At 44.8% G+C, this 26,797-nt stretch overlaps 1 protein-coding gene across 1 annotated transcript in view; it reads right to left on the reverse strand.

Moving 5' to 3' along the window:
- Positions 1–26,797, reverse strand: part of RFTN1 (raftlin, lipid raft linker 1) — a 75,231-nt gene that overhangs the window by 18,347 nt on the left and 30,087 nt on the right. Inside the window, exons 7-9 of the mRNA XM_058433736.1 lie at positions 25,757–25,994; positions 16,799–16,940; positions 15,778–15,892 (exon numbers count right to left, since the gene is read on the reverse strand). Coding sequence (XP_058289719.1) covers positions 15,778–15,892; positions 16,799–16,940; positions 25,757–25,994 — 495 coding nt within the window. The remainder of the gene's footprint in view (positions 1–15,777; positions 15,893–16,798; positions 16,941–25,756; positions 25,995–26,797) is intronic.

Raw genomic sequence — 26,797 nt, forward strand, 5'->3', positions numbered from 1 at the left:
TATTTTATCTCTTTAAATGGTTTCTTCTGATACCTATATTATCTCTACAGTTCCCAGGTTGCATGTGACAGAGATGGGGAACTAGGCATCTTACCACGCCATGTTAGGACTTTAAACCAATGCCCTGGTTTTCTGCTCTGCAATTCACATCCCCCAACCTCCCATCCCATGGTGATTTATGTTTTAAAAACCAAAGCTTTTTTTGGGTTCTGCAAGAAACAAATGGCACCCTTCTCGTCCAGGTTGTAGCTTCCTTCATTTTGCTAAATTAGTTAGATTCCTCTATCTACTTTCCATCTGCTAAAAATTTGTTGAAATCACTCATCTTCTACTTTATCTTCTAATCTTTTTGTTCTTATGGGCATCGATTTATCTACCTACCTACCTACCTACAACTGAACCTCATTATTCTTGGTAGCCATGTTCTGTAAAGTCATTGTGAACAGTGCATTAGTGAATATTGAACCATTGCCCATAAGAGAAATATAGGGTTAGGGTCTTGGAAGCCTCTGGTTGCAACAGTTTTGCAAACTGATCGATATATAACCTTGTTTAATAGATAACGTTGATTCATGAACATCGAACTTGCAGCCAACAGCACTATAACTCATGCCTGAACAAAGCTTACCTACCACTGGTATTTGCTTTGTAAAGCACATCATAGCATTCCTGCACTTAGGAACACTAGACAACAGTACTTCAGCACTATGCATAGGCGCTATTTTTAACAGCTAAATCACCAACAAAAAGCACAAAAATGCAAAAAATGTGGCACTATGTGTACCACAAAAAGGACACTTGCTTTTAGTATGAACATTGAAACCAGGCGCAGTATTACCTTGTTTGACCTTAGCTAGAAAAGTGCACATTAGGCAACTCACAATTTTTGCCGTTCTGCACATGTTTGCAAATGGCCACAAAATGCCATTTGTATTGATTTTGGGATTACAATAAATTTTAGTAAGCAGATGAATTTGCAAATACAGAATCCGAGAATGTGAGAATTGCCTGTATCTATCTAATTATGTCATTCCTTTAGTTTCATTTCACAAGGATTTTTCAGAAAAGAAATAGATGCCTCTGTCCAATCCCCCTCATTTAATAAAATGTTACTATTTTAATGTTTAAAGGGAACACTGGAAGGCCTTTCTAAATAACTTAGAATCCAGAAACCAAAAAATAAAAATGACAAATTTGATTACCTAAAAACTCATATGATATAAAAGACAAATGACAAAATGGAAAAATGTTTGCAGCTCATATTACAGACAAAAAAAAGGGCTTGTAAAGATTGAAAAGAAAAAATCCAATAATCCAAATTTTAAAAGGGCCAAAGATATGAAGAGAGATCACAGAAGATTCAAACACCCATTAAGCGCATGAGAGAAATGCAGAATCTCATGAGAGAAATGCAGAATCTCATGAGAGAAATGCAGAATCTCATGAGAGAAATGCAGAATCTCATGAGAGAAATGCAAATTAAAACTACCGGCTGGGCGCAGTGGCTCACGCCTGTAATCCCAGCACTTTGGGAGGCCGACGTGGGTGGATCACGAGGTCAGGAGATCAAGACCATCTGGGCTAACACGGTGAAAGCCTGTCTCTACTAAAAATATAAAAAATTAGCTGGGCGTGGTGGTGGGTGCCTGTTAGTCCCATCTACTTGTGGGGCTGAGGCAGGAGAATGGCTTGAACCTGGGAGGGAGAAGCTGCAGTGAGCCGAGATCGTGCCACTGCACTCCAGCCTGGGTGACAGAACGAGACTCCGTCTCAAACAAAAACAACCAAAAAAAAAAAAAAAAAAAGCTACCCTGAGATACGATTTTTTCACCTATTGAACCGGTAAAAACCCAAAAGTTAGGCAGCCCGCTTTGTTGCCAAGGCCTTGGGGAAGCATGCATTCTTGTACATTGCTAGTGGAAGGGCTCATTGATTGAACCCTCCTGGTGAACAATTTGACAGTATCTTTCAAAATTACAAACACATTTTCCCTTTGACCCAATAATCTCACTTCTGGGAATTTATCCTACATATTAAAAAATGAGAAATGCACAGAGTTATTCACTGGAGAGCTGTCTGCAGTAGCAAGACACTGGAAACTACTCAAGTGCCCGTCAATGCTGGATTTGTATTTAACATTATGTTTCACCCAGACAGCAGCTCAGAGAACTGGGCAGTGGCTGCTCATGTGTTGAGCTGGGGCATACGGGATGAAGAAGGACAATGAGAGGGAATGAATTCTATTCTAGACACTCTGAGTTTGAGGAACCTATGGAAATGTCCAGCAGGCAGCTAAATGAAACAGCCTGTGGTAGACAGAATAATGGCCCCAAAGATGTCTACATCCTAATCCCAGCAGCCTGTGAAAATGTTCCTTTCACATGGTAAAAGGGATGTGGCAGATATGATTAAGCTAAGGATCTTGAGATGGAGAGTTTATCCAGGATTATCCAGGTGTGCCCAGTGTAATCACAGGGGTCCTTATAAGGACAGGCAGGAAGGCCAGAATCAGAGGAAGAGATGTGATGGCAGCAGCAGAGGCTGGAGTGATGCAGGGAAGGGGCCATGAGCCAAGGAACATGGGCAGCTTCCAGAAGCTGGCAATGGTAGGTAACAGATTGTCTCCTAAAAGTCTCCACAAAGAATGTGGCCCTGTCAACACCTTGGTTTTAGCCCCTTAATACTCATTTCAGACTTCTGACTCAACAAATGTAAGACAATAAACTTGCATTGTTTTAAGTCACTAAATCTGTGCGGCAACAGGAAATTAATCCACAGTTCAGGGCCAGGAAAAGGCTGGGATGGGGATAAACACTTGGAGGTGCTGACAGATGCAGGGTAGGTGAAAACTCCTGGAGGGATGAGGCTGGCTGAGGGCTGGATTTCCTTGTGAGGGGGTGAGCAGGAGATGAATGAAAACGGGCTGAGTGGGAAGGAATCAGCCCTTGGACAATCTAGCATGGGCAACAGGCTTAAGAAGGGAGTTTGTACCACATTTTCTTTATCCAGTCCATAATACTATGCAGCCTTAAAAAGGAACAAATCACGTCCTTTGTGGGGACATGGATGGAGCTGGAAGCTGTTATCCCCAGCAAACTAACGCAGGAACAGAAAATCAGACACCACATGTTCTCACTTATAAGTGGGAGAGCTGAACGATGAAAACACATGGACACATGGTGGGGAACAACACACACTGGGACCTGTCGGAGGTGCGGGAGGAGGGAGAGCATCAGGAAAAATAGCTAATGGATGCTGGGCTTCATACCTAGGTGATAGCCTGATCTGAGCAGCAACCCACATGGCACACGTTTACCTATGTAACAAGCCTGCATATCCTGCACTTGCACCCTGGAACTTTACAAAAAAAAGGGAGTTTGATCACACCATCAAATATCTCAAGAGGGCAAGTCACAAGGAGCCTGGAAACTGGATGGATGGTGAGGTCTCAGGAGGCCACAGGCAGGACTCCACAGGAGGGAAGTGGCCGACGGCCAGGTCTGGTGGCAGCTGTTAGTGCAGAGGAGGCAGAGCATGCTGGCGCCTTCTCAGGGCTGCCTGGGTCCTGCTCAGCACATGCTGGCTACAGCAGCACTCGAGGAGGATAGAGGCCCTGTTCTCCTACAGCCATGGAAAGTGGAGATCTAGAGGCAGGGTGGATGGGAATGCCAAGCCGGAAAGAAGGGCCACTTCACCTCTACCTAGCAAGTGGAAAGCAGATGCTGGAACACGGCGGGCAGTGTTGCAGAAAACTCCACGTGGCCCTCAGGATGCTAAAGGGCAGGGCTATGCCTGGTATCACTGTTCATTCATGAATCTCACATTCAGTCAGCCTGGCTCTCTCTTGGCCACTTGGGAAGCCTCTTCTGCCCCAGGAGATCCCAGTCTAGGGGTGGGGAGAACAAGCACATGGTTCCCATCCAGTGGAGCCCATGGAGGTGAGGTGGAGGGAGGGAGAAGGGAAGGGGCGACCTGCTGCTCTGTGGAGAAACAGCAAAGCCCTCTGCAGCCAGCACAGCCGGCCTTCCTCACCCTCAGCCTCCCAGGCCTCTGCAGGAGGGAGGGACAGGCACACTGGCCGGCTAGAGATGTTTTCTCCTTTGTTTTATGCACAATGCCCCAGAAAAACATTTTGCTGATATGTAATTAGGACAACATAATAGAGTCTAAGAGAGCAGTCGTCTCATTTTAGACAACTTAGGCTTTCATAATGTTCAAAGAGAATAATTTAAAAAAAAAAAAAAGCTTAATTCTTAGATGCAGAAAAGGGGGCAGAGGAAAATACATGTAGTGCATAAAAAGCTTCAGTTCCGAGACTCTTTACCCACCCAGTGCTGGTGAATTCACATCTTTGCCTGATTTTCTCTACCAGGTAAGAAAGGCAGCAAACTCGGTAGCCTTTTAGGAGCTCAACGAAATAAAAATAATAATTGTTACTATTACGTGAAACATATTGTTTGGAAGAATGGTGTCTATTATGACTTCCCTGTGTCCAGGCCACTTTCCAACACAGCGCAGCAGCTCCTCCCATAAGAGGGAGAGTCCCTCTGGTCACCCCTTGAATCTTGGCTGGTCTTGGAACTTGCTCTGACAAACAAGATATGGCAGATGTGACATTATGGTCATCCTGAACCTAGGCCTCAAGGGGCCTTGCTGTTTCTGCTCACTCTCCAGGAACCCTGCCTACGCCATGAGGACAGGCCCAGGCTAGCCTTCGGATGATGAGAGACCTGTGGCCCTGCTAAGCAGCAGATGTGAGAGATGCCACCTTGGAGCTGCTAGCTGCGGTCCACCCATCAGCGCCTGCAGGCACATGCTGAGATTAGTCAATTTCCTGACAGTTGAAGGAAAAATCACCCAGCTGACCTGTGTGGGTTATGATTTTAACTCACTAAGCTTTGGGGAGCTTTATTACACAGCAGAAGCTAACTGGTGTATTACTATTATTCTAAGAACCAAATACCAGGCAAACCTCTAGGAGGAAAATTGTAATGAAAGTCACCTCATTTGATTTGTGGCCGGGCTCAGTGGCTCACGCCTGTAATCTCTGCACTTTGGGAGGCAGAGGTGGGCGGATCATGAGGTCAGGAGATCAAGACCACCCTGGCCAACGTGGTGAAACCTCATCTCTACTAAAAATACAAAAATTAGCAAGGCATGGTGGCAGGCACCTGTAGTCCCAGCTACTCGGGAGGCTGAGGCAGGAGAATCGCTTGAACCCGGGAGGCGGAGGTTGCAGTGAGCCCAGATCGTGCCACTGCACTCCAGCCTGGCGACAGAGTGAGACTCCATCTCGAAAAAAAGGAAAGTAAGTCACCTCATTTGTTTTGAGAGAAATACAATGATACAGTTACTGCTGAAGGGGAGTGTTCCTAATTTGTCACCACACTCAAGGCTGGCACACCTAGCCCTTATTTGCTCCAGGCCGGACACTTTGGATTTTTTTTTTTCTTTTTGCATTACCTCTGGAGCCCTGAGGTCTAATTTATGATAACCTACTGTGAGGCCCAGCAGTGCCACCAGCTCGCCCTGGAAGAGAGAGATAAAAACCCACACTGGGTAGATCGTCCTAGCTCGAGACGTTGCCCTGGCTTCTCCTAAAGCACTGTGCCAAGCTGGCAAGAAAACCAAACCTGCATGTGCAAGATAACACTCTCCTGGATTCTGGGACACGCTGGGTGATCTGGTCCTGGTACATGCGGTTTCTCTAACGTCAGTTACTTGGAAGGCAGAAAGAAGAAAGGGGCTACGGGATGGAAGGGCAGGAGATGGCATGCGTCCTTAATATCAGGGATGTCTGCCCACACACACCTGCACGAGCAGAATGAGAACCAGGCAAGGCATGCAACCACGCAGGGCTCCTGATCACAGGGAAGGTAATGAGGCCAGACGTGCAGAGGCCAAGGGGCGACGGCTGGGGCCAACTGACCCTTAGCAGGGACAGGCACTGCAGTTCTGACTGTGGTTAAGCAACACAAAGCTGTCACATCCTGTCAGCTGCTCTTCGGGACCACATATGCAATAGCACAGGGCTCCTGTCCTCCAGAAGCTGACATCTTAAACACACATTGAATGCTTCAGGGTGAGGGGGTCCTCCCAGGCCAACTTAGAAACAGCCTTGTTTGATAACAATTAAAAAAGAAACATTTTCTCCATCCAGAGACTTGCCAGGTCCCTCCCACTGGCTTTGATGAGAGAGAAAACTAGGCTTTCTGGGAGTAAATGGGACTTGCTACTTTATTACTCTCTTTAGACCATCAGAGATGAATGAGGGATCCTATATCATATCTTTAGCCCTTCTTTCTGATTTTTCACCTTACGTATTACCTAGAAAAGAGAAAGGGGATTGAAAAAAGGAGCTTTTCCAAAGTGTATAATTGAAAGATGTTTATTTTGGAGTTGGGGACCTAGGGAGAGAGCCAGTCTGTCTGCAGGAATTCTAGAACCCAAAACTGTCAACGTTGTCCTCTCCACCTATCAGCAGTGGATTCCTAACAGTTTACTGATAATCATAAAATGCAAACCCAGAAGAGGTCTCTGAATAAAAGTTGGTTCAAAGCCTTAAGAGACGGGGAAATGGAGATTAAAGGTTATTTCACTGTCCTAGCTAACAACGAACAGAGCCACATAACACACCGTGTGCTGGGCTGCCACAGCCTTGACTCACTAAGGAAGGGATTGGGTCAGACATGGGATGCTGGGAAAAACTCAACACAATGGATTTCTCTCTCCCTAACTTTCTCTGCCTGGAAACTTCAAAGGTGCCACATTCTCAAGCCATGCTGGAGCAATCACAGTTGGCCAATATTCTCTTTGTGGTGACTCAACTGTCAGTATCATGTTGCTATGGCTACCACAATTCTCGCTCAGCCCTCCCTCCTTATGCTCTGCTCTTATTTAAACCAAATTGCATCGCACTAATCCCACAGCACGCTCTCTGAGGACCCAGCTCTGATAGGGCTTCTGAGGTGCTGGAAACCTCCAGCTGGAATATCCTGCCTTCAGGACACATCAGACATCTGGCTGTTCATTAGTCCAATGCTACAAGTCCTGCAGTCCACCTCCCACTCTATCTGGCTCCCTGCTCTATCAGAGATAAATCCACCAGAGCCATAACAGATGCGCTGCCAGGTCCCCATCAGCATCTGCACTGAGACCTACTACGGGACAAACCAATGATGAAAAACCAAAGTCCAGAAAATGAAAATGGTCTCAGAGAGACTGGCCAATCCTATTTGGGGTCCTCTAGAAAATTCTCCCATAACTCTGTTCCCTGTCCTACCATTTCCACATACTGATCACGACTTGGTGCTTGTTTTTCTGCCCCTGCACTAGAAGACACACTCCACAAAGGCAAACAGTTTATCTCGTTCCTGATGAATCCCAGGCACTTAAGGAAGTATTTGTTCGATAATTAGTTGTTGAGTGAGTGAATAAATGCACCTGTCCTAGCATTTTGTGGGCAGGTTCTGCCACCATTGTCTTGTATTCTCAAAGTCTTATCAAAATTGCTGTAAATCATACCTAAAATGAGACATGAGTTTGCCACCAAAAAATGTGAATTGCCAGGATGCTGTTACCATTTTTATGGGTATTTTGTATGTGGAAGTTGGAAGTACATTCACATATGAAAATTAGACACAGTCATGTACTGGCCATCAAGCACAAGGCCATTATTTACCTGCCACACACAAACTTGTTTCTTCCCTGTTTCTGTTCCATTGCCGTGTGTTACAGAGGGTCCTATCAGGAGGTAGTGTCTGTTTCTCCATCTCTTGACTCTGAGCTGGTTTTGTGACTTTCTTTGGCCAATAGTACATTAACAAATATGATGCAAACTGTGGCATGAAATAAGCTAGCACATTGCGGCTTGCCCACTTGCTGCTTTTGGGAATCCTGTGGCTGCCATCCTGTGAAGAGGTTCAGGTTAGCTTACTGAATGTTAAGGTACACAAGGCTCTGTTCTAGCCAACTGCCAGACATATGAGTGAGGCCACTCTAGATCATTCAGCCACCAGCTGACATATAAGAGCCCAGCACAGATCAGCAAGGTTGCCCTATGGCTGAAAAATTGATCAGATGACCTAAAGAATCATGAGCTAATACATGGTTTTTTGAAGCCACTAAGTTTGGAATGGTTAGTTACACAGCAGAAGCCAACTGATAGAGACTGAAAAACAAAACATCCAACAAACATTTAATGGAGGTGAGTGTATCTGCTTCTTTCAAAGTGACTTTGTCTTTATACAGGAAGGTAACTCTGTAGAATCTTGTGGCCCAAATAGATTTTAAATAGAATAATGCTTTTGTGCTAATCCCTACCCCTCACCTTCTTGTCCAAACCGCTTCTGAACAACATCAAGAATTTTCAAGGTGAAGTCAAAGGTAAAAATTTGTTTTCATGGGATAAAAATTCACTAGTTTCAAAAAGTAAGGCCCTCAAGAGAATGAGAAGACAAGTCACAGACTAAGAGAAATATCTGCAAAAGCCATATCTAATAAAGGACTTTTATCCAAAATATACAAAGAATTCATAAGACTAAACAATAAGAAAACAACCCAATTTAAAAATGGGCAAAAGTTCTGAACAAATACCTCACCAAAGAAGATATACAGGTAGCAAATAATAAGCATATAAAAAGATGCTCAACATCATATGTCATTAGGGAAACGCAAACAAGACAGTCCACATTAGAATGGCTAAGATCCAAAACACTGACAATACTTAATGCCGGTGAGGCTGTGGAACAACAGCAACTCGCATTCACTGTGGTGGGGATGCAAAATGGTACAGCCACTACAGAAGACAGTTTGGCAGTTTCTTACAAAACTAGACATACTTTACAATATGATCCAGCAATCATACTCCTTGGTATTTACCCAAATAAGCTGAAAACTTTTGTCTACACAGAAACCTACACATGGCTGTTTATAGCAGCTTTATTCATAATTGCTAAAACTTGGAAGCAACCAAGATGCCCTTCAGTAACTGATAGAGAAACTGCAGTGGAACCATACAATGAAATATTATCCAGCACTAAAAAGCAATGAGCTCTCAAGAGATGGAGGAGCCTTAAATCCATATTACTAAGTGAAAGAAGCCAACTGGAAAAGGCTACATACTGTATGGGAACTCTGTAGATTCAGTTCAGTTTTGCTATGAACCTAAAACTACTCTAAAATATAAAGTTTATTTTTCTAAAAAAAGTAAGGACCTTGAATCAAAACTGACATGAATTACAATGATATTGCTAAAGAATATTAATGGTATACAAGAGCAAGAAAATTGAAGTCAGCAAAAACTCACCAATGGAAAACTAATTAAATAAATTAAAATAAAATTGTTCATAGGTTGAAGTACTCTATGGCCATTAAAAATAATGAAGTAAAAGCTTAATAACAGAAACATTTTCAGCATACAGTTACATACAAAAATGTATAACAGTATGAAGAGTATGATACCACTTTTGTAAAAAATACGCAAATATAGACAGAATATACACAGGAAGGATTATCCTAAGATGTTATGCAGCTACCTTTCAGTGATGCTGAAAGTTGGGGTTTACTTTGCTTTCTTTTCTTCACCTGTATTTTCTAAATTATCTTTAATGACCACGTGTCACTTTTTTCAACATCTTTATTGATATATAATTGAGGTATCTTAAAATTCACCTATTTAAAGCCAACAATTCAGTGGTTTATAATATATTCAGAGTTGTACAACCATCACCACAATCTAAGTTTAGACCACTTTCATCACCCCCCACACCAATACCCTGTACCTATCAGCAGTCACTCCCCTTTTCCCCCACCCACCCTGAGGCAACCACGAGTCCACTTTTTGTCTCTATGCACTTGCCTCACCTGGATATTTCATATAAATGGATTCATATAATATGTGGTCTTTTGCAACTGGCTTCTTTCACTTTAGCATATGTTCAAGGTTCATACATGTAGCATATATCAGTAGTTTATTCCTTTTTATTGCCAAATAGTATTCCATCATATGGATATACCATAGTTTTTTCATCATTTGATGAACATTTAAGTTGTTTCTACTTTTTGGACATTACAAATAAAGCTGCCATCAACATTAATGTACATAGGTCTTTATGTGGACATATGTTTTCATTTCTCTTAAATATAGAGGTGGAATTGCTGGGTCATATGGTAACTATGTTTAACATTTTGAGAAAGTGTCCATGGATCACTTTTATAAAAATAAAAAAAGTTGTAAGAATGAAAGCAGAGGCCTCTTGGCCTCACTAGACTAGTTCTCAAGCCTTCTTAAGCCTAATTTGCCACTTCACCTGAAAAGGATGTCTAAAGAGGCCACTGATTTAAAAGCTGTGTGTCAACATGCACGCCCAGCTTATTCAAGTTGGAAGGGGTCAGAGTGGACCTCTAGTCCAGTGGCTGCTAGGCCTGGCTGAATTTTTTTACATGCAGTTCCCTAATCTCCACCCCGAAGACCCACTGACTTTGAGTCTCCAGGAAGGCAGAGTGACTTGGGAATGCATATTTTTTTGTTGTTTTTTTGAGACAGAGTCTCGTTCTGTCACCCAGGCTGGAGTGTAATGGCATGATCTTAGCTCACTGCAGCCTCAACCTCCCAGGCTCAAGTGAGCCTCCCACTACAGCCCCTCTGAGTAGCTGGGAATACAGGCATGTACCACCATGCCCAGCTAATTTTTATTTTTTTAATGTAGAGAGACAAGGTCTCACTGTGTTGCCCAGGCTGGTTTTGAACTCCTGGGCTTAAACAATCCTCCCACTTCAGCCTCCCAAAGAGCTGGGATTACAGGCATGAGCCAGCCAGCCAGAATGTGAATTTTTAATAAGTCCTCAGGTGATTCTGAGGACTAGCAAGGTTTGGGAACCACTGCGCTAGTCCTTCCTGCCTAAAACATCACTCCTAATTAGTGGTGATGGAACATCTAAGTCACACCAGCATCTGGGAGTTGACAGTCCTAGGCCCCAGCCACTTCCTCTGCTGAAGAGTTCCACATACACTCTCCAATTAGACCTAGTTTTTCCCTTACAATCAACAAAAACAGTCTACTTCCTTCCTCATAAGTCAGCACTTCAAAGATATGAGGAAGCCAGCTACCTGATTACCCTTGTTTTTTCCTCCTCCAAGATAAACATGTCCAGTTGTTTCCCACCGTTTCCAGGTGTCTCCTGCATCACTGTCACTCTCACCTGTACCCTAGAGTCTGTTCATGTTTCTCATCAAATATGGCAGTCATGGTGGAACCTAAGACTCCAAGTCAGCCAGCACTAGTCTGAAGAAGAGAGGGAGAAGTCCTTCATGCATGTGTTTTCACAAATTTGGTCAAAGATATCTTTTCTAAGCAGTGCTAACCTCATATTATCCAATTATTTATTCAATCAATGTTTGTTTAAAACCTGAACACAAAAGGAACTACTATGGATCCAGAAACCATGAATATAAGGAATGGCTGGTTCCTGACTCAAGGAGTTTGCACAGCAATTTGATAACTTCAGTAATTCCTAGGTAAGGTGAAATGTGTGGTTGTTTCAAAAGGAGGGGAGAGCAAAGCCAGCTGATAGTCTTATAGATGGCCCCACAAAGCTGGTGGCATTAGGGTTGGGCTGGAAAGGGCGAGCAACTGCCTCAAAAGTGAAGATCTGAGGTGGAGCAGGGTCTCAGCAGAGAGTGAGCAACCACAAAGAAACATGGGCTGTGATCTGGAAATGTTCACTGGGTCACAGCCCAGAGCACTTGAAGTGAAGTAGTAGAGACATTCTTGGCCTGTATTAACTCTTTTTCATTGGAGTTGCTGTCAAATCAGTTATTCTCCATTCTATATTATTGACTTTTTTGAGCTTAAATACAATTTGTTGATACCTAAATGTATTCCTATTACATTTTATTGGGCTGGTTTTGGTCCAACATTCATATACTAAGAGGTAAGAGATTGGAAGGGGTTTAAGAAGGCAGGGAAATCCACTCAAAAAAGAAAGTGGATTAGATCAGTAATTTTCAAGGTTATTATTTGTTTTTAATTAGTAGGATGCTTCCTATAAGCATCAACTATAATCTAATTTAGAAACAACATGTAAAAACAGATACATTCAGAAAAAGTGGCTCTGGTTGACACTGGCATGGGTGGGTGGTCCAGAGTCTTCCTCACTCTCAGACATGCCCTGGCCTTCTTCCCCCTCGCCCAACTAGAATGCTTTATGTGGAGCCCAAGAGCATCCATGTTCTTATATCTTAGATCCCAAGGGCCATCCAAGATATTCTGTGGCCTCCCAGAATCAGGTCTCTTCAGGTCTACCACCTTCTAGATCCCTACACAAGCCCCTGAAAAAGATGTGAAACAGGCCAAGGCACAGGATGGCATCAGAAAGCTCATGAAGAAAGACCTCCTCCCAATGAAAGCACATCGTTGCCAAGTGCGGCCTCTCAACCAGTTATACACCACCCATAGGCCCTTCCTTTTTATTTAGTTGTATTAAAAGCCTTGGCCAGGTGAATTTCAAAGAACATATTTCAAGGAGTGGTGATGAGTGAACACATAACTACAAGAACACCCTCCAACCTTTTAGGCTCACTGATTTAATATACTTCAGTTCTCTCTGGAGAACCATTTGCCCTCCCTTCATCTGCGGCTCTCAAACTATGCATTTTAAGCTCTTTTAGGGGGCCACATGGAAAACATAAGAAATGGGGGCAGCCCCTAGGAGCAAAGACCAGCTCCTGGATAACTGCCTGCAAGAAAACAAGGACCTCAGACCTGCAACCACAAGGCCAACAACCTAAGTGAGCTTGGAAGTGGATTCTTCCCCACCAAAACCTCTAATAAGGCACACAGCTCTGCTGACATCCAATTTCAGCCTTTTGAGACCTAAGCAGCAAAGGACCGAGTTCAGCCCACCTGGATTTCTGGCCCACAGAAACTGTAAGATAATAAGTAGGCTCTGTGTGTGTGTGTGTGTGTGTGTGTGTGTGTGTGTGTGTGTGTGTGTGTTGTGTGTGTGTGTGTGTGTGTGTGTGTGTGTGTGTGTGTGTGTGTGTTTCAAGCCCTTATAGAATTACCTCCCACTTTTTTTTAATCTCAAACACATTGGGAAAACCTAAAGATACAGCCCTTGTTATCACATTGAGCCCTTAACTTGCCACAGGATGCATAAACATTATTTTTGGGCATGTTGTGAGGGTGTTCCTGGAAAAGATTAGCATTTGAATGGGTCAACTGAGTAGACCAGATGGCCCTCCCCAATGTGGGTAAACATCATCCAGTCACTGAGGACCTGAACAGAACAAAGGGTGGAGGAAGGCTGAATTAACACCACCTGACTGCTTGAACAGGAACGTCCATCTTCTGCCCTTGTTGCTCCTGGTTCTCAGGGCTTGGGACCTGGACTGGAGTGCACACCATCAGCTGCCAGCTCTCAGGCCTCTGAACTATACCACTGGCTTTCCTGGGTCTCCAGCTTGCAGACAGCAGACTGTGGGACTCCTCAGCCTCCATAATCACATGAGTCAAAACCTTATGATAAGTCTCTGCGTGCATGTGTATAATCTCCTACTGGTTCTGTTTTACTGGAGAACCCTAATACACTTCTTTCTTGTTGTTCTGTGGCATACACTGAATATTTTAAACCACATTTGTCACAGGATTTTGAAAACTTGATCATTTGTTTCATCCTCTCTTCCTCTGCAGCAAGAATCAAAATTCACTTGGCCCCATGATCTTCACCAGAACGGCATACTTGCCTCTCCCCTCATCAGATTTAAAAGGTTCCTATGATTTAGGGTCTTCCAGCACCCCTCAGGAAGCTTGACAATGAAGAGGAATTACTGATAAATGTGGAAAGGCCAGGGGGTGGGCATTCATTTTTAATGACTACACACCTTCCCTTGACTAAATGGAATCAATTCTTCCTGCCTGAATTTCATCTATTCATCATGCTCTCACAGTGGCTGACACACAGTAGGAACTCAATATTTATTTGTTGGATAAATTTTTAAAAAGATATAACTTACTTGTGTCACTAAATTTTGTATATGAAGTGAAATATGGCTATCTGAGGAAATAGGACAATTGAGTTTATGGAAGAAAAAAGTGCAGATAAAGATTAAAGGTCAAATACTTCCTTTTGTCATCTCATTATCCAAACCGTCAACAAGTCCAGTCTTCTTGAAAATACCTCTGGGAGCATCCTGCCTTGCTAGTCCCCCTCAGTGGTACATTCTGTTGGCTACCAAAGCCAACAGCCCCTCGATGGCCCAGGGCTTCTTCCTCACTGACACCCCGCAGGCCTGGACAACCATGACTCTTGACAAGTGGCATGGGTCTGTGACTCAGCCCTGGCCAATGAGACCTGAGGAAATCTCTGTTGGGGGTTTCTGGGAAAGGTTTTACTTGCTAATAAGGGACATGTGGCCGGAAAAAACTGCCCCTGTTCTTCACCAATGTCATCACATTTGCATGAGACACCTAGAATTGCCACAGTCACCTTGTGAGGAGGATCATGAGGAGAGGCCTGCAGACAGGCTGAGGATGAGTACAGAAAGATGGCAGCACCTGGATCCCCGGTGGCATCTTTAAGCCATTGAGAAAGCTGACTCTGCCACCTCCCCACCTTGCTCTAGACTTCCTACTCAGTGAGATGAGATGAACACCCCTAGGGCTTAAGCCACTTTTAGTTGGATTTCCTGCTATGAACGGTGGAAAGCAACCCAACTGATACCCATGGCCACCACCCTTATTCTATTTCCCTGGGCTTCTGTTGGCCTTTCTCCCATTCTGGCCCTTTCTCCAGGGCCGATTGTCCCAATGTACACCTCTCTGATGAAAATCCCACTATGGCTCCCTTCAACCCATTGCAAAAAGTCCAGGCCCTTGCCTCAACCACACAGTCTTCCCCAGACTTTTCACAGGCAAACATACTGTCAAGGACACCCTACAGGGCGACTCTGGAGAGACGTCCATGCATGCTATATCCATTTCCTAGGGTGGCTATAACAAATGACCACAAAATTGGTGGATTACAACGATAGAAATTTCTCACAGTTCTGGAAGCCAGAAGTTCAAAATCAGTATCACTGAGTCAAAAATCAAGGTTTTAACAGGCCCATGCTCCTTTTGGAGGCTAGGGGGAGAATCCGCTCATTGTTCTTTTCCGGCACTAGTGGCTGCTGGCATTTCTTGTCTTGTGGCCTTACTACTACAATTTTCAAAGCATTTTCAACTCTCTACTCTGCCTTCACCTCTATGTGTATAAGATCTCCCTCTGCCTCTCTATTACACAGATGCCTACCCACCTCTGTGTGCACACTCACCTCTGTGTGTACACCACCTCCTCTCTGGAAGGAGCTTTCTCTGTGAAAGGGGAACTAGGGAAGCGAGGGTCAGAGGAGAGAGGAGGATTCAGTCTTTACTATATACACATTTGCACTATAAGCATTTTGTTTAAAATTATTATAAAACCTCCAATAACTTTTATCTCAATTTGCAATGTAATATTCCTCAATGGAATTTTTTTACACATGCTCTTAGGTCAGGTTCCCTAGAAGCAGACCCTAAAACAAGTATTCATGTGCAAGTGACTTATTAAGGATGTGCTGCCAGTGAGGGAGCGGGGAAGTCGGACAACAAAGTAGAAGCAGCCCAGGAAGGACACAATTTTAAGAACATCCCGTGACCAGTGGCTTAGTCTGATCCTGTGGGGAGCTCTGAGGGGTGAGTTATGCTCAGAGTTGTCCCCATCTGAGGCCAGGGAGCAGGGCTTTCATACACCCACATTCCTCTGTCATTGACGAGGACCGCCTCAGGGGCACTTGTGGCTCTTGTTGCTTAAAGTAGGGCAGGCTCCTGGAGCTCAGGAGCAGGGCTTTGCTAAGAGACACAAGTGCTGCCTGTTGGGGGTGAAAGCATGATGGTAAAAAGGGAGGCGAGGCATCTAGATCACCCACATTATCCATAATCAGAGGCATCTAGGAGATCACCCACATTATCTATTACTGAAGGCATCTGGGAGATCATCCACATTACCCACTATGTGTTCTAATTATAAAAAAAAATTAATAGATGTGCCTTCTCTTCCAGCTGGCCTCTGCTCCTGTCACTTCCCACAGCAGGAAACCCCCACACTCAATTCCCTTAGCCCATGCAAGTCCTGGCTTGACTGCCAATACCCAGCTGGAGCCCACTGTGTCCAGGAGGCCTTGCTCAGTTTCTGCTCTCTCCCAGGGCACTTCTGGTCAGCAGGGCACAATTAGCCTTGAATGCCTTCCCATTTCCTTTGTAGGATGTCTTCTTCCCGAGGCTCCTTGAATGTGTGGGGCCTCAGCAAATGCCCCTTTGCATCCTTGTTCCTGGGCATCAAAGAGTAGTCACTCTCTTTGAGCCTATGGAGTTTCCCAGTTCCCTGAGAGTTCTGTTATGGAACCCCTAAATCACCATCTCAAATGGTTATCATTTTTATGTACTCTTTCTTTTTTTTTTTTTTTTTTTTTTTTTTTTGAGACGGAGTCTTGCTCTGCCGCCCAGGCTGGAGTGCAGTGGCGCAACCTCGGCTCACTGCAAGCTCCGCCTCCTGGGTTCACGCCATTCTCCTGCCTCAGCCTCTCCAAGTAGCTGGGACTACAGGCGCCCGCCACCACGCCCGGCTAATATTTTTTGTATTTTTAGTAGAGACGGGGTTTCACCGTGGTCTCGATCTCCTGACCTCGTGATCCGCCCGCCTCGGCCTCCCAAAGTGCTGGGATTACAAGCATGAGCCACCGCGCCCGGCACTCTTTCATGGATTAAGTCCAGCCCACCTGCCCCATCGGGGAGCAGGAGGACTGGTTTTGGTCCAATAGCCCATCATCTCTGTGTCCTGCCACTGCCACAATCCACACACATTTCAGAACCCCTGAGCAAGTGGCTGCTGCCAAGGAGGAGGCAGGGGGAAAATTCTGGCTAAAAGAGATAAAAGAGGGACAGCCAGCCATCCCAGGCTCCACTATCCGAGGACAGGATCAAAGCTTCAGATGAGAAGTCAGGACTCAATAATCAGATCATGGCCTTTTGGGGTCACTATTTCTAAATGTAATCTCTTCCCCATCATTACGGGAAGGGAAATGACTTACCTGGGCAACACAAACTGTACAAACTAAGCTTTTCTCTGTGACGTTCCTAACAGCAGAAGAGTACTAGAGGCCCTCTCCAGAGACAAGAAGAAAAAGAATTTCAGAGGCTCAGAGGAAAGTTCAATGTGGCCCCATGGCAAGAAATACAGGCACGTTGGCTCCAGGTGGACTTGTCACCCTGAGATAAAAGTTGAAGGCAACTAAGGAAAACCACTGTGGCTGTGGAGATGGATGAGTGTGAATTTATAAGGACAGAAGGGGGTACCTGAGCCTCCAGGGATGGTGACAAAAGTGAGGCAAACCCAAAAGAGGAGGAAAGTTGAGCTTGGAATGAGCTGAGGTGTGCAGGTGGCATGAGGTATACACACATGCACCTCAGCCTAGAATGAGATACGCGAACTACGTATGTGCATGTGTGCACACGTATACACATACGCCATTTAAAATCATGTTCAAAGCAATAAGTTGCACAAGAAAAGAGTATGTTCAAGACAATAAAAATGGGATTATTCAACTCCTGTTTTACTTGCTTTTCTACAAGGAGACAAATTTGGCTAAAGTCTAAGAGACTTTGTGAAGTTTTCTCCCCATTAATGGCATCACAGCATTTGTATCTGATTCATCAGGATTCTCCTGAGAAAGAAAATCAGTAGGCTATCTTGTATCTAGAAAGATTCATTTTGAGGAACTGGCTTACATGACTGTGGAGGATGTAAAATCCAGAGTTTGCAGGGTAGCCCAGCAGGCTGGAAATTCCAGCAGGAGTCGATGTTGCTGTTTTGAGTCTGCAGGCTGAATTCCTTCCTCTTCTGGGATCTCAATCTTTTTTCTTAAGGCCTTCAACTGATTGAAGTCCACTCACATTATGAAGGGTAATGTGCTTTTCTCTTCTACTGAGTTGAATGTTAATCACATCTAAAAATACTTTCATAGCAACATCTAGATTGGTGTTTGATCAAGTAACTGAGTACTATAGCCCAGCAAAGTTGACATAAAATTAATCATCACAGGATAATTCTACAACTTAGTTTTCTCGTTTAACATTTCCTGTAATTCCTTCCATGTCAGCTTATACAGAATGACCTCATCTCTAATAAGAATATATGATCCTTTGTTTAACCATTCCCCTACTGATGGACATGAACATTGTTACCTTTTTTGATATTACAAGTAATGCTGAGATAATATCCTTGTCTTTGCCTTCTTGTGAACACATGCATTTGTTTCTTTAGAAGAGATGGACATGAAGTATGAAATTGCTGAGTCATGGATGGGAGTGGGCATTTCAAATTGTTAACAGATGTTAGCAGTTTGCCCTCTGAAGCAAACTTGAAAATTTTAAATGAGCTCAAGCTGAGATGAATCACATTTTTTTTTTAAAGGAAAAGGCACTCACCCATACATACTATTCTGTAAACAGGTGTGTAACTGTCAACGGTGAGTGGCACACAAGAATTTGATAAAAGTCAAAGTGCTGAAGGCGCTGCTAAAGTAGACCTGAGGCTATTCTGACTTCCTCGTCACTCACCTGTGCTATGATTTGCTTTGCGGTGGGAAAGGATGGAGATGCAGCCTGGGAGGGGTTTGGGTGTTGATTCCTGGGCCTTTCATGGGAGTGATTGTTCACAGGAAAATCATCCCTATCACAGGAAAAAGGCAGAGAACTGCTGTCTTTGGCACTAAAGACTATGATCCAGAACCAAAATAATTATCTTGGAGAAACTGTGGCAATAAAAGAAAAAAGCCAGATGGTTTAAGAAGAACAAATACTGGCTCCCTTGTGAATTCTAGAAACCACAGAAATTGATGTTACTCCCTGGCAAATCCTAGAGTGGATTCTTATAGAGATGGTTGGGAGCCTTTGAAAGCAAAAGCTTGAGCCCCAAAAACCTGCAGAACTTCATGAAGAACAAGTGAGACCTAATGTGTTGTTACACAGCATTCACAGGATTATGAGACAGGGTTACAGGCCAGAGTAGGTTTCAGTTACAGACAAGCATCTCATCGAGCCTTTCACGTAAATACAATAGAGGAATGGAAGATGGAACAACAGGGCCACCTGAATCCACTGCAGAATGGTTTGGGTTAGTGTCAGGCACTGGTGGAGAGATTCCTGCAGCGCGCCAAGGACTATGCCCTTAATCCAGTCTGTTTGCCATTGAGACCAGTCAGGAGCCTCTATACATATGAAGCCTTCAGGGAAGCCAAGGCTGGAAGATCCCCAGAATGAAGGATGATATAACCATGATCAGAAATGTCTTGACAGGCTGGGGAAATGGGCAGAAGCAAACAGTATGAGATAAAATGGGGGTTAACTCAACGAAAGATTGAATACACAGGCAGAGTGGAGAAGAGCTGACTCCAGAGCCTCATGGCAAAGTCTGCGGGGTTGCAGAGGCTGTAATGATACCCTAAGCCATTCTACCTGAAGCTGTACTCGCGGAAGTCCAAGTCCACCCTGACAGAAGTCAAGTCCTCGCAGGTAGCAGCTGCTTTCTAGGATGCTCATGCCCTTCTGACCTCACCAACTGAGCACGTCAGGGGTAAGCTGTATATAAGTTAGACCCATTATCCTAATTACATGTCTTAATTTAAATGATTTAAAAGCATATAAACTATAAGTGCAAAAACAAGTTGTTTCTCAAAAAACTAAGTTGAATTCCTTGAAGAGACTCGGCAAAGAACAATCACTAAAAAGTAACAACCAGCTGAATTAGGTGTGTGTTGGGCAAGGGGACTAGAAAGACTAGAAAAAAATCATGAAAACATAGAAGGATTCTGCAGTCAGATTCCATTGATACTTTAAGGAAACTGACACTGGACATTGTAGCTAGCACACTTTGGGTGTGGTTTATATGAGAAAGATGAGGCAGAACTCTACTTCAGCAGACACTCAACTCAAAAAGACTGGCAAATGGACATGTATTTACATACTTTACATTCAAATAAAATGTGTAAGATAGGAATCTGATTTTCTTTGGGTCTCTTTAATTGACTTTTTCAATTAACCCACCAGCCACCATACCAACTGCATCAGCTGTAAGTGTTTTTTCTACTCTCTTGTGTTCCATTCTGGCACCAAATTTCACGATAAGCACTGATATTCTAGAACATATTCCAGAGAGAGGGATAAACATGGAAAAGGCTCTATGGCTCAGGTAGCACCTGGTGGTGTCTATAAGCTCTGATGGGCTGTCAGGCTCAAAGATACACAGATTCAGAGGAAAGAATCTGTATCTTGCTCTTTACCTATTCATCTATGTAGTTTTTTCCTTTCCTTTCCAAGAATTACCCTTTCTGCTCACACACTAGACTGTAAACTCAAAGAAAGTAAACAAAATACCTGTTATAAATGCCCTATGGATAGACATTTATCTTACAACTGCCTTTAATTTTAGGCTGTAGGTTTCCAGCTGAGCAAAATGCAATTATTTGCATTTGACTCTACAGGTTCCCTAGCCCAACCTCCTCTGTGCTTTTAGCATAAAACAAAGGCAATGGGGGGAGGATCTGGCTCACTGATAATACCAGGTGACTGACACAGAAAGCAGTGAGGGCTTACTATGTGCCAGGTCCTACATTCACAACTTTTTAATATATTTTCTCTTTTAATTCTCATCAATTTTGAGAGGTTGTTACCAGTATCCCCATTTATACAACTGAAAATAGAAAAAGCAGGGGTGGTTTACTGTTCACATAGTCCATCACTCAGCTTGGAATCAGAGAGGCAGGATGCACACTCGGGCCAGACTCTGGAATCTCCACTCTCTTGCCAACATGCTGCACTGTCCGCACACTACATTTTCTTGTGTGCATGCGTGTGCGTGTGTGCATGCGTGTGTGCATGCGTGTGAAGAGAGAGGGAAGCCAGCGAGACAAGGCAGAATTGGAATGGCACATCTACACAGGGCTGAGGAATCAGCACAGGAGGAGTAGAGGCAGGAAACGGACAGACCAGTCCCCACTGTGAGACATGAGAAAGAGCTGGTCAGGGACGTTTTGTGGTCAGAGCCCTGGAGATTATAGGCCTGCCTCGGAGGACAGTGGTTATCAGAAAAGCAGAGTTAACCAGAAGCCAAAAGGGACCTGCTCAGGCCTTAGAAAGGAAAAATCTTTCCCAGAGGCCAAAAGGATGGGGAAAAGAAGTAGCTGGGTCTCAAGGGTAGAAGACGTGAGAGCTGGAAAAATACCCCCAGCCTTACAGAGGGGCAGGCAGGAGAGGGGCTGTCTGCGGGCCCAAGTCAGGGTCTGACAGAGCCTCTTCAAAGAGCTGAGCTGCGGGTGAACCTGTCCCGGACTGGACATTGCTGGGCTGTGCTGGTTACAGAGCTGTCTACACTTAGTTCCCCTAAGACAGGGATTCTCAAGGTGGGGTTCCCACACCAGCAGCAGCAGCTCACTTGAAAATGTTTTAGAAATGAAAATTCTTGGGCCCCATCTCAGAGCCGCCGTTAAAGACTAAATGTTTTCTATCCCCCCACAATGCAAGGCTCCAAGCCCTAGTTTGGCTGTATTTGGACATGGGGCCTCTACAGAAGTAATTAAGGTTAAATGAAGTCATACGCATGGGGCCCTGATCCAACAGGATTAGTTTCCTTATAAAAAGAGACACCAGAGTAGCCCCCTCCCACCTGTGGGTGCTGAGGCACAGGCATGTGAGGATACAGTGAGAAGGAAGCCATCTGCAAGCCAGGAAGAGAGCCCTCACCAGAAACCAAACCCTCCCAGAACCTTGATCTTGGACTTTTCAGCCTCCAGAACTGAGAGGAAAGAAATTTCTGTTGTTTAATCCATCTAGTCTGGTATTTTGTTATGGCAGCCTAAGCAGACTAAGACATCCATTGAATAGGAAATAGCTGTGTTTTAAAAAGCTCTCCAGGTGATTCTGATACAAGCTCAATTTTGAGAAACACTAGTCTACCTTGGGCTGAACCAAAAAGCCTTCAACCCTATCAGCAAGCATTACTGGAGTGCCTTGGAGAACAAAGATGAATATTCCCAGACCAAGAAACTCACAATGGAGGGAGGAAAGTGGACAAATAAATAACAATGATAGAGTACAACAGGAGCTGTGATAGGGTCATGCCCAGAGAGTTATGAGAACACAGAGGAGGGGTCTTTCATCCTGCAGGAGGTGACCTAAGAGCTGACTCCTGAAGGTTGCTTCCACCAGCTGCAAAGAGGAAGAGAAACCCATAAACCAAGGAGTACAGTCTTCCCACAAGATCTCTCCTCCACCTACTTTCAGGAGATGTCAATCTCAGAGGCTGTGTTAGCCTGACTGCGTGGAGCAGAAACTTGAGACAGCACTGGGCAGTAAGCCTGAAGGTACTGAGGATGCCCAAGTCACCTCCTTTGACACAGTTCTGTCCCCCAGGCATTGGCACTCCAGGACTCTGATGGGAGCAGCAGCCTTGATGATCTCAGAAATGCCTTCAGGTCTTCCTTTCATTATCTTGGTGAATAGCCTATGGCATCCTTCCACCAGCACCAATCTCCCTATCAAACAGTAGCCTGGCCAACCTTGGTTTTCTCTTCTGAATACACTTTTTCATTCTTGACAACGAAGCCAGACTGAGAATTTTCACAGTCTTTAAGCTCTGCTTCCCTTTTGATTACAAACTCCATTTTCAGTTTGTTTCTCTCTTCCTGCATTTTACTATCAGTAGCCAAGAACAGCTGCACTGCACCCTCAACACTGCTTAGAGATTTCTTCCACCAAATATCCTAGTTTGTCCCTCTTTGGTTCTGCCTTCCACAAAGCGCAAGGACGCGAACACAATTTAGCCAAGTTCTTTGCCACTTTGTAATAAGGATGGCCTTTCCTCCAGTTTCCAATACCTTGTTCCTCATTTCCATCTAAGACCTCATCAGAATGGCCTTTACTGTCCATATTTCTACGAACATTCTGATCATGACTACTTAGATAATTTCTGATAAGTCTGAGGCCCTCTCTACAGCTCTCCTTCTTCTGAGCCCTCAACAGAATCACCCTAACACTCCATTCACAGAAATCTAGGCTCTTTCTAGCCTGTATGTCCAAACTCTTCCAGCATCTACCCATTACCCTGGTTCCAAAGTCACTTCTACACTTTCAAGTATTTGTTATAGCAACAACCCCACTTCTTGGTACCAATTTCTGTCTCAGTCCATTCCTACTCCTATAACAGTATACCACAGGCTGGGTAATTTATAAACAATAGAAACTTATTCCTCACATTTCTGGAGGCTGGCAAGTCCAAGATCAGGCATCTTGACACTGACCAACAGGTTCAATGTCTGACAAAGGCCCATTTCTCATAGATGGTGCCATGTAGGTGTCCTTGCATGATGAAAGGTGGAAGACCAAAAAGGGGAGGCAGTGGTCTGCAGCCTCTCTTCTAAGGGCATTCATCCTATCCATGAGGGTGGAGCCTTTGCAGCCTCATCACTCCCAGGGTCCCACCTTTCAAATCCATCACCTTGTGGGGTACAGTTCCAACATGGGAGTGGCATCTATACCCACCCTGGTTCTTAAAATGGAGTGAGCCTCAGAATCTCCTGCAGGGCCTGGTAAAATGCAGACTGCCAGGCCCCACCTCCAGAGGGTTCAGCAGATCTGGAGTGGAGCCCAAGAATCTGCATTTCTAGTAACTTCCCACATGATGCTGAGGCTACTGGTCCTGCAGTCACATTAATTTTTAAGAACCATTTTATAGATAATTTTGGATCACTGCCATCAAGTCATCTTTTTTGAGGAACCACAGAGCCCTCCCTTAACAGCCATTTTAACATACAGACAGCAGGAATTTCACACACATCCCCATGGCCTGCCAATCACTCGGCACAGGCACATGTTTTGGGTGCAGCCATGCATCGCTACTGTTACAGCCAAATGTTACAGAGCAAACTAAATGCCGGCTGCTCAGTCCTTCAGATCCTCAACTCTTGGCATTTCATATTTCACCACCACCTGGAGCCTTCACTCCACCACACGTGATGGGCCATGTGACCTGCCCAGCTTACAAGTTGAGGAAGGACAGGGTCCTGAGGGGTGACAGGACCTGCCCACACTCGCTTGGCATCTTGGACTGAGCCTTACTTCCTCTGCATCCCATTTCTAGTTAGGAGCATGGACCCTGGAGAGACCATGGGCACCAGGGTCACACAGGAGTAACTGGTGGAGCTGATCTCACACCAGGTTATCACCTGGTTCCTGACTTCCCTCAGGACTTCTGGCCCCTACGCTAACCAGCCCCGGATTCTGTGACTTGCCAACTCTTGCTTCTGATGACTCCAGTTCCCTTGGGTACTCCATTGCCATCACACTTGCAAGCAGTTATTTCTCATCCCTGTTCAGACGCAGGCATGCCCCTCAACAGCCTTGCTCCTCACTTCACGCGTGCTGGGAACCGCTGCAGCTTCAAAGCTGAGTAATAGTGTCCCGGGGGACATCCAACTCACCCCCCCCCCCACCCTATCTCCACTTCAATAACCAGGCAAGGGACTGCCTCAAGGCTGCAGTTCTGGCAGGCACAAGGGCGTGGCAAGCACTGGCTGTCTAGAGGGTCCCAGCGCCCCACACTCCTCACAAAGAGTTGTATCCACCTCTGTCTTCGCTCAGCCTGGAGAGCCCTGTTAGGCAGAGGCCCTCCCAGCAATGCCAATCCTGTGTTCTTCCAAGGCATTCAGAAATCAGTTCTCTATGTCCATGGCTGGGCACGGTGGCTCACGCTGTAATCCCAGCACTTCGAGAGGCCAAGGCAGGCAGATCACTTGAGGTCAGGAGTTTGAGACCAGCCTGGCCAACATGGTGAAACCCTGTCTTTACTAAAAATACAAAAATTAGCTGGGTGTGGTGGCGGGTGCCTGTAGTCCCAGCTACTCTGGAGGCTGAGGCAGGAGAATCACTTGAACCCAGAAGGCAGAGGTTGCAGTGAGCCAAGATCATGCCACTGCACTCCAGCCTGGGCGACAGAGCAAGATGCCATCTCAAAAAAACAAAAAACAAAAAACCAAGAATTCAGTTCTCTATATCCAAATAGCTTCTCCCTTTATATCCCAGACGCTGTGTGTACAAGAGACTAGGCTAAAAAGTCTGTGCTTCCACAGTTAGAGAAATGCCCTTCAGGTGCACACTAGTGAATCTTGGAAGTAAATTAGCTCCTCCAAAGTCCCAGCAGAACATGGTTTGAGGAATTCCCCTTCCCACAGCAATTTGGTGGCCTCATGAGTCAACATTTCTCAAAGACATTCTTCAGTATTCAATGTGCAATCTTGGACCAGGCACCTAACCTCTCTGTGCCTCAGTTTCCTCATCTATATAACAGGGGCAATAACAGTATTTACTTAAAAGGCTGATTGTGCAGATTAAGTGAGCTCATGTGCATAACTCTAAGGATAACTGGCAGAGGGAGCCACAGGGTCTGACTCCAATAACGATGCTGCTCTGAGTATTACAGAGGCCACAAACTATGTGGCCTCATTTATATCTCTTAGAGTTGTCAGTTATATGCAAATTAATGAAAGACAACTCTCCTTCCACCAAATGGCCAGGCACATGCAATGTGCTTTTCCTGCAGAAAGCGAAGAGTAGGGCCCACCCCTACACCTGGGGCTGGGAAAAGAGGGGAATGAAAAGACTAAGGGGATCCTTCTAGGACCTACCAGGTCAACTCCCTCTCAGAAGAAAGCCACAGCTGAGCAACAGCCCCACGGTCAGATCGAGCAGGCGGATAAAACAATTGCTGTCTAAACAAAAGAAGCGGGGCTGCCAACCCCACACTTACTTCCAGGACTGTCCATTGTTCAACCACAATAGCATCATAGCCCTGTATGGTTTTGCTATCTTCTGTGGAAACAGCTTCAAAGATGAATACTCCATCTGTCAAGCCATGTAAGGAATCTGTGGAAAAAGAAAAAGGCGGGGGTGGGGGGGTTTGTAAACCGTCTGTGGCAGAAGTCTTCTAAGCAGCAAACATTTCCACTGCATTCATTAATAATCCCAATCAGAACATCTTTTCAGCATGTTAATTAAAGAAGGCACACACAGCCATAGAGTCTATCTAGCCCTATCAGAATGAATGAGGCTAATTTACCTCACAGTTTTGAATAATATCCTTGATTTTATGAGCCCAGATTTCATTGTTAGCAATCACCATTTGATTTCACGCGTTTACCTTCCTTTTCATGCTCCAGCGTCAGGATGCACTGGGGAGAGCTTATCCAGGGTAAAACACAGTCATTTAGAGACAGTTTTCAGGAGCAAACTATATTTAGGTGAGGGTTTTTTTTGTTTTGTTTTTTTTTTTAAGGGAAGAGATATAACACACCAGATCTGAGCTTGTCAGATGCGTCGATTTTTGGAAGTTCACATGATGTGGGCTGCTGTCCAGATAACATCTTAGGCAGCTCTTGTCAAGAGGTGGAATGTGGGGGAGAGGGAATTTTCCCAAATAATTTACCACTGGAGATGTTTCCCTGGGCACTGCTCTAGTCAATGTACCAGGTTCTGAGCTCTGTACAATTCGACAAGTATACATGAAATGTATAGCATGATCAAGAACTATCTTAGGCAATGAGGGTGAAAAGAAATACAGAACAGGCCAGGCACGGTGGCTCACACCTGTAATCCCAGCACTTTGGGAGGCCAAGGCAGGAGGATTCACTGAGCTCAGGAGTTCAAGACCAGCCTGGGCAACACAGTGA

Source organism: Hylobates moloch, unplaced genomic scaffold (assembly GCF_009828535.3).
Source record: "Hylobates moloch isolate HMO894 unplaced genomic scaffold, HMol_V3 SCAFFOLD_22, whole genome shotgun sequence".
Classification (NCBI taxonomy): domain Eukaryota; kingdom Metazoa; phylum Chordata; class Mammalia; order Primates; family Hylobatidae; genus Hylobates; species Hylobates moloch.